This window comes from Miscanthus floridulus, chromosome 19 (genome assembly GCF_019320115.1).
Source record: "Miscanthus floridulus cultivar M001 chromosome 19, ASM1932011v1, whole genome shotgun sequence".
In the NCBI taxonomy this organism is placed as follows: domain Eukaryota; kingdom Viridiplantae; phylum Streptophyta; class Magnoliopsida; order Poales; family Poaceae; genus Miscanthus; species Miscanthus floridulus.
Window position 1 is genome coordinate 15,100,860 of NC_089598.1, and position 9,140 is coordinate 15,109,999.

The 9,140-nt window shown below is 45.2% G+C and overlaps 1 protein-coding gene across 1 annotated transcript; it reads right to left on the minus strand.

Moving 5' to 3' along the window:
- Positions 1–4,102: 4,102 nt before the first annotated feature.
- Positions 4,103–5,379, minus strand: LOC136525612 (putative FBD-associated F-box protein At1g50980). The gene is made up of 2 exons (XM_066518542.1): positions 4,413–5,379; positions 4,103–4,116 (listed from the first exon to the last, which is right to left on the minus strand). The coding sequence occupies exons 1-2, from the start codon at positions 5,377–5,379 to the stop codon at positions 4,103–4,105; spliced, it is 981 nt and encodes a 326-aa protein (XP_066374639.1).
- Between the last annotated feature and the right edge of the window lie 3,761 nt (positions 5,380–9,140).

Here is a 9,140-nt window from a genome sequence, read left to right on the forward strand (position 1 = left end):
AGATGTATCTATTTGATTAGGATTCATAGCTATTCGGGTTACCTTAAAACTTATAATGAAGTCGTGCATATGTCATATAAAATGGGACTTACTAGCGTCCGGACGTCCGAAGCAGATGAACGCGTTCGGATCGACGCCCTGCTCATGCTTCTGTCCCAGCTCGCGCTGCCCGCACCTGCCGCTGCGCCGTATCGCTGCACGTCTATCCCTCGTCTGCCTCGCCCCACTCCTATCCGCCTCACCCCGCGCTGCACATGCACCCTGGCTGCGCCCGTCACTCCTTCCCCCTGACGCCTCCTCTCTCCGCGCGGGCAGGAGCCTGGATGCGAACAAGCACGCCCCCCCCCCCGTAGGACCCTAGACGCACCGTGCGCCCCATCTACCGGCCCCCGGCTCATTGCACCCCTTCCCCCCAACGCCCGGGCCGTGCCCCTATGACTCCCTGAACATACCTCAAAACACGAAGCACTTGCAACATGAAACATTAGAATGCAACTTAAGTATGAAAATATATGAAACATTTGGAATATACACTTGCAACATATATGTGAAACATATGCAACATTAAAATACTTACTACAACATAAGAATGAAACAGCTGGAATATTTGAGTGAAACATATGTAACATCCAGATCAAAACGCTTGTAACATGCGTCTGAAAACAGATGAAACACTTTGAATAAACGCTTGCAACATACCTATGAAACACTTGCAGCATATGCAACATCCCAATCTACTTTTGCAATATACCTCTGAAACATTTGAAACCCTTGAAACATACATTTGCAACATGTGCTTTTAGCACAACGTCTCATTGCTGTTTGAGAATGGAGGCTCGTCGGCGCGTGAAGTTCACCGGTGTAGAGCTCGCTGCTCCGGTGGAGAAGGGCACGATAGGTCCCGTGGAGAAGGCTGTGGTGGCCCCGTGTGCAGGAGAAGCCCACGGCAGGCGGGAGGCGCGGTGGAGAGGGAGGAAGACGGGCTGCCATGCTCTAGCGCAGAGGAGATGCCGGCCGGCGGAGCAGAGACGTGATGGAATGGGAAGCGCGGTGCTGAGAGGAGTGCGATGGAGAGCAGCCGAGGCGCCGCAGCGGAGCGCCATCGCGGAGAGCTATCGTGGCGATACGGTGAGGTGAGTTTTTTCTTCTTTTTTAGAACGGTTGGATGAACAGATAAGATGCGGTTGCTGGGCTGCGTCACGGCCCACCATCGGCATCGGTCCGGGGGGACGGGCGCCCTATACCTAGCATTACCGATATAAAATAGGAAAAATGTAGATTGAACATAATAGTTTTAAATTTGACCACACAAGATGTACATCCCGTTGCCACGCACGGGCATATTTGCTTGTAAGAATAAAAGGTATCTAAGGTTTATATCTCTAAATGTAGATTGAACATAATAGTTTTAAATTTGACCACACAAGATGTACGTCCCTTTGGCACGCACGGGCATATTTGCTTGTAAGAATAAAAGGTATCTAAGGTTTATATCTCCAAATAAATTTACTATAAAAATATTTTTTATTACCAATCCAACGATACTTATTTGTTATATAAAATGATAGTATTTTATCTATAGAAGTGATCAAAAGTCAAAATTATTTCACTCCTAGGAAAATAAGAATTGCATTCTTTTTTAGGTCGGAAAGAATATATATCAAAGTAAAAAAAAAGAAATGGCAATGAGGCAATAGAAAAATTGAACATTGTAAATGGAGGATAATTTTATTGTGTCAAAGGTTCTTCTTGACTTTTCTTGCGGGCAGCTCACCCTTCTCGTTCTCGCCCCCTTTACTCCCCTTTCTGCTGCGGGATGCCGGATCTCACGCTATGGATTTGCAGAGTGCGTACAACACCGAGACGGCGTCCTTCTTCCCCCGCTCATTCGCATGTGCACCGACATTTCTCTCTCCGACCAGCGTCCCAGGGCTACTGCGCGCAAGAGGTTGGATGTCTGTCACTCTGTCTACACCACCATCGCGCGCCCACGGCGGCCGCCGCCCACCTCCAGCAGGGCCAGGCCCAGGGCTAGGGCTAGGGCTAGGCTATTGCCCCAGCAGGTGGCCTCTGCGTGCTCGTGTTGCACATGCCGCTACTTTTAAGAGCTGGTCGCTCGAGGGCCGAGGCTTCCCCGCCGCCATAGCGGGGAAGGATGCTGCACTTCTCCACGGAGTCCCTGATGACGCTTGAGTGCTTGGTAATTGTGGTTCTTGACCCAGAATGAACAGTTCCATTTGTACAAGCACTGCGGTCATAGTTTTCCAGTTGCTGATTCAGATGGTGGCAATCTGGCATGTTGTTTATGTTAAGAGCGTGGACGGCAGGAGCTCCTAGTCCTAGCACTGGCTGCCGCCCCGGTCGAGATGGTGTCCACCAGCGCCTCGGCCGCGCAGGAGGGCAGCAGGCGGTGGATGCCCGAATTTCAATGAATGAAGTGGCACTTTTAAAATTATGGAGAAGTGCTAATTTTACAATAATTATTGCAACACTCTAGTTTCTATAGAGTTATTTATTTTGGATATTCTCTAAATCCTGGTATTTTACGTGTTCGAAGCAGCCTCTCCGTAGATTTTGCGGGAGAAGGCTTGACTCGGTTTTTTCCTTCCTCAGACCCCACTCATGTGAGAGCCTCCAGCACTAGGTCTTCCCTTCCCCTCTAAATCATGGTATTTCAATCCTAATTTTACAGTCTCTTGGGCTATACCACCTCTATCCAACGAAGACAGTGTCTGGAGTTGGGGAAGACGAGCTCAGGCGCCAATCATATCACGCAGACCATATGAACTCATAAGAATTGGTTGCTGGTGGGTTCAAAACATTATAATCATGATTATCTTATCTCATAGTAAGACATTATACTATAGCGCACATATAATATACAAACAAAGCTTTTATTTCAAAAGAAGGTTTTAAAAGTTCCATTCTACCTCACGCTTTACAAATTTATGTAAGTATGTAGGTATTAATTACCTAATACATGTAAGCGTATATGTGTCACGGTGTGAAGTCCACATTCCTCCACCAAGTAGTAGACGCTCAAATACATCCATCTTGCCTGGAGGTAGCCGATAGTATGGGTTGAAACTTATAGCCACTTTATGGATTCTTTTGGCGCTTGCGAGCATGGCTTCGATGAACCCAAGTTCACAGTCAATTCCTGCAAATCCCGTGAACCGTGCTTCTTGTAGGTGATCCACGGAGAACTCATTGATCCAATGGTTTGGGTGATCGCATAAGAAATTGTTTTGCTGCAAATACAAGTAATTATTGATGGATTTAAGATAAGTAATTATTGATGGAAATAGTATGGGTTGAGTGCAACAGATTAGATAGAGATCATTATGTAGAGAAGTAATTATTGATGGATTTAAGATAAGTAGGTAGTACGTGCTCACCTGCAGGTCGACGAAGAAGGGTAAATTTAGGCTTAAGTGTCTAAGATTGTTGAATCGTGTGAGGAGGCTTGCCACGCTGGCTCCAAAGCCATGCCGTTTATTAACAAACATAACAGAAACATTAATGGTCAAAGATGTGACTTGAGGGAGGTGTGGTACCCTTCTTTTTATCATGTCAACATCCAGTTCCTTACAAGAGTATAAAAAAAAGAAATAGGAAATGAGATACGGGATAAAATTCAACAATTAAGAACAAGAAATTTACGCAAACCAAGCACACATTGAACAAATGCAAGTCTATATAAGAAATAAAACATACTACTAGCTATCTCCCCAAAATGATATTATTCTAGTTTTGTCCTAAATCAAACTATTTTAAATTTGATTGAATTTGTAGAAAAGAGTATTAACATCTATGACTCCAAATCTGTTTATAAAATATATTCCATGATGAATATAATTAATGATCTTATTTAATAGCATCATATAAACATATATTGTTAAAATAATATGATCCAGATCACCATTCTCTCTCTCAAGGAAACTTGTGCCTAGTCATGTTCTGAAAAAAATTGGGATTACTTTTTTAGTAATTTCTTTAACTTAAGATTGGTGTGACTTGCTATAATTGTGTTTCTTTTGGGACGAGGTAGTAAGAGATATTCAAATAGGAATACTTATACAGACTACGTTTACGTACCACATCAGCCGTAGAATGCTGGTAAAATTGCCAATTCCAATTAATGAAAACATTTCATGTAAATTAGAGACGTACCTTTTGATCTTCAAGAGTAACGTCAAGGCATGTGAGAAAGCTACAGTGCTTGAGTAGAAGTATGCTGCAGTTATTCTCGGCCTCGCCTAGAGGAGAGGCACGACCTCGACGTGACCATAGACTGAGCTTGAGTCTCCGCACGCACGGCAAGTCTCCATCGACGCGAAGCCACATATATGAGCTTGACTCTGGTGGTAGAAAGAAAAGTGCAACTTCTTCTAGCCGCGGAGCCGAGATACTGAGCAGCTCGTAGGAGCAGTTTTCTATGTGGAGAACCCTTAGGCTAGGTGTTCTAAGTTTCAGCCACACCAGAGGTTGGACGTGCTCTATCACCAGCTCCGAGAGCACCTGGGCTTCAAGCCGCATCTCGTCATCGAGAACATCAAGGCAAATCTTCTTCAAGGACAGCTTCTGCAAACGCGGGCAGCTCGCCGACGACACGAGGCGGACCAGGTGGCGAACACCGCCAGCTGGTATCTCGATATTTTCTAGCGAAAGAACCGTGAGCCATGCGAATTTCACGGTAGTGGAGAGCCGGAGCCCTGCGCTGCCTAATGCCAAGCGCATGGTTTCCAGCCTTACAGGGCTAGTGGTGAGGTCGCCAAGACACACTGCTGGTTTCTTTTCGCCGCCGTGGTCTCTGTTTCTGTCTCTCCAATGTTTTGGACGATACGCCAACGGCAGACTTAGGTCGACGTCGAGAGCCTTCACCCTGTACTGAACAGCGTACCGGATCCACCCTTGCACGGCATCGACGGACGCCAGCATCAGTTTGCAAGCGGAGTCCGTGTAGACTGGACACGGCGGCGAGATTACCCTTTGCCAGGCGCACAGAAACCCTAGCATCCGGTTTGTCAGGCTGTTGTGCTCGTGGTCCGCGGCATACGAGATCGCCAGGCTCTCGATGGCGCAGTCGGATTGGCTACGCCGGGCAAGGACGCCGTTCACGAAGGAGACGAACCGCTCCAGGTCGGCCATGGACACGGACCGAGAGGCGAAGCGGAGCGCGGGCACGCGTGTCCAGAGTCCGAGCCACCGCCGCGAGAGCGCGCCCGTGCGCACCGCGTCCCTCGCGTCGGGCACCAGCTCGAGGATATGGAGGAGCACGTCGTCGTCCAGGCCGCTGATCCGGTCGACGACGTCGCCGGGTGGTGGGGCTAGCCTCGCTCGTTTCGAGTTGCGCGAGTCTTCCGCCGTGGAATCCATGCGAGAGATTCGCGGGTGCCCTCGCTTCGTCGAACGGAACAGAGACTCGTTTCTGATTTCCGTTGATGCGGCGAGCACAGATATGGTCATATATATGGCCGGCCGCCCGTGTTCATGTGCCGAGTCGGACTCCACCATCATCCATGACGCCACATGTCTCCGGTGTCCGGACCTTCAAAATTGCTCCACCTGTCAGTGAAAGGACGGCGTGTGTGTCCTCTTTTTTTTTTTGATCGGGGGTGGGTGTCCTCTTGGACGCGTCGCCGGGTGACAGGTCGCGTGAAGGGTCGTTTTTCGTGCGCTATGACAGGGCGCCGCCGCCGCTAGGAAACAATGGGCAGGAGCACAGAATGTCACGTCGCTAAATGTCCACACAAAATTGCACATCTTCTTGCCAAGGAAAATCCGTACACATTTTTATATGTAGCTAGAATAGCAAATATATAACCGTTTGTTGCAACGAAATACTACAACTTATTGTGCGGTTACTGGAACGATTTGTAGCATGTACTCCCTTCATTAAAAAAAAATGTCATTCTCGCTTACCGACATGGTATTAAATAACGGGCTATTAAAAATAGCGGCAACTTTTTTCCACAGCTACGAAGCTATAGCGCTGCTTGACATGTAACGTTTTAAAAAAAACATGAAAAACACCCGTAATTGATGCACAAAAACATGACAAATTTGAAATTCGATGAATACAAATATGTTTCTAAAGTTTCACAAGTCTAGGTAGTATTACTAATATGACATTACGACATGATTCATGAAACTCCAGTGCTTAATTGTTCAAAATATCAAATTAGTAGCAAATGATAATTGTACAACATGGCTTAGCAGGCTTTGATATGGCCTGTTGGCAAAATCTAAAATAGCATCGCTATTTGAACGCTAAAGCTATGCAATTTAGTGGCGCTATAGCGTTAAATAGCGGTCAAAGTTGGCATAGCGGCACAAATGGCAATAGCTTAGCGTGGAGTCTCTCCGGCCGCTATATAGCGTCGCTATAGCCTACTATTTAAAACCATGCTTACCGAGAAGTCAAATATTCTTAAATCTTAACTTTGACCAATTATATATAAAAAATATTAATATTTATACTACATAATTAGTAGATGAATTGTTGGATATATCTAGTCATTCTTTTAGGGACAGAGAGAGTTGTTTATTCAATAGCTGCATCATGCGTCCTAATTCGTCTTGTTATTGAACTATGTGACATGCCTAGATGCGCATATCTCAACCTCATATGGGTTTGGAAGGCTAGGAGATCTATATACTCTTATAAAGCTAAACCTCGCTAGATGATTTTTCTCTTCATGCAAGGTGTCCACGTCATTTCCCACTATGTAACCCACTAGATGTCATATCTCTTCATGCAAGGTGTCCACATCATTTTCCACTAAGTGACCCACTAGATGTTCTATGTCATCATGCAAGGTGTACACATCATTTCCCACTAAGTCCATGTCATCCCTTATTAATTATAAAAAATATCCACATCATCTCTATCATGTTTAATACTTTGTTTCATCACATATTCCTCTATAATTAATCAAATATTCTAATGATTTTTCTTCTATTAGCTTATCAATTTTTTTATCAAACATGATACAATAAAATAACATGCAAGTCAAATTCATATATATACATAGTATACAGAATACCATATAGTAATGCTACGAATGTAACAGATTTTTTTTAAGAAAATCTTGCAGCAACGCGTGGGGTAGTCTTCTAGTTTATCCAATGATCATGTCACGTACTTCAATTTATCTTAGAATCAGACTCCCCATCGTTAGGGGTTGCGAACTATTTCGGGTCCTTCTCTTGGTTAACCAAATTAATCGAAAGAACCAAGTTACATGAATTGCACTTCACTTTTTTATATTTCGTAAGGATATGTTTGATTTATGTGTGACATCTCATATTTGAACTGATATGTATATGTATTACTATATTGCTTTGTACCCTTGTCAAATATTATTATCTAAAATAGATGAAGTGTTGCTCAATTCTTGACTTCATATATGATTGGAAATATCTCATTCACATCTTTTCTCCAATAAACTGCAAACAGGTCACCTAAACTACAACATAAAATGGTCATTTAAACTAACTTTAAATTCCTGCAGCAATGCGTGGAGAATTCAACTAGTAGGAAGTGACTAACTCTTCCTATTCTCCATGCTGTAATTGTCGGTGGAGTAGGTAACATGCCGTTTGATTCTATTTCTTAGTTTTTAATTTATTTGGTTATTAATGTAGAATTGCCTACTAACCCTCAAATAAGATGATTTGTGCACCAAATTGACAAACACAGAAATAAATTGGTGGTGAGATCCTTGTATCTAAAGCTAAGTGCACTAAATTGACAAACACAAAAGACTTGGTGGTGACATTTCTGGTATCTAAACCTAAAGTAACTAGTTCAATTCCCTAACTTTAAACTAGAAATTTCTACTTTGCCTTTATTATTTTCCTTCTATGGTGAACGCACGGGGAAAAAAGACCCAAAGAAAAAAGAAAAAAACAGTGGCATAGATAAGAAATGGACGGAAAATAAGAAAAACGGTGTGGACAGCATAAAAAGTTGGGATGCCAGCTAAGCCCATGTAGCGAAGTTGGGATGCCAGGCCCAAAACGGACAACATAAAAAAAATCATCCCATGCACATAATGGGCCGTATAATCATTCCTTAATAAATGCTATATGCAAAAGAAAATTGATCCCATAAGAAAAATTGATTGGAAATCAACTTGACTTAAGTAGATCACTATTGTGTGTACCTATTGTGAGATCGAGAAAGGTGGAAGTTGCTTGTGTGGTTTTGAAAAAGGTGGGTGAGCCTTTAAAGCAAGAAGAGTGGGGGAGTGAGTGATGAAAGAAGAGGTTAGAAGTGAGGTGCGGCAGACCGAATGGCAAACGTGGCCGTGCATTGTAATGGAACCTAATAATATTTGTATCGGATTTCATATCATCATTAGACGTGAGCTTTAACTCGTATGTGCATTACTTATGTTACATTCAATTTTTTTTTTCTGAACTTAGCTTTTAGTCATGAAGTGAAGCTACTATTATATCTTTGTGTGACTGATGACGCCCTGCGAGGAGCAGGAGCTTCGTTAACTTAATGCGACGGCAGCATTCGGCCTAGGAGAACGAAGGGCAACCGAACTTATATAAAACTGTGGCCTTCTCCATAGCTATGCCCGGTGAAAAACGAGCAGGTGAAGGCCGTGTCGGCCTGTCCAGCTTCAGTATCTTGTTTGGCGCCGTCGCCGCCGCCGATGGGCGCGCCGGGCGCCGGGCGCCGGTGGATACCACGCTGGCGAAGCGAGTTTCCAAGAGGCGGCACGAGCACGAGAATGGAACGGATGCGGCGAGTGGTGCTTGCGCCGGCAGACGCCCTGCCTCGGCTGCGGCTGCCCGCGTGCTTTCTGTATTCCACGGTTCCGGCGTTTGTGACGTCAGGCTCTTTTATGGACCCCACGTGCCAGTGAGCAGGCGATGGGTCAAACTCACCGATGCAGCCCCCATCTGTCAGGCACAGGAAGCGAGCAACCGACCTGCGCTTGCGTTGCGACTCCACCGGAAGCATCGGCTGCTCGTCTTGAAATTCCCCGGCCCGCCCCACCTCGGCGCCCAAACGTAACCGTCCCCCAACGAACTTGCTCTGCTCTCTCTTCCCTCGCAACAGCGCCAATAAAACCCACTCCCTCCCCGCCGTCCGCCACCAAGCCCCCGTACGTCCCCGC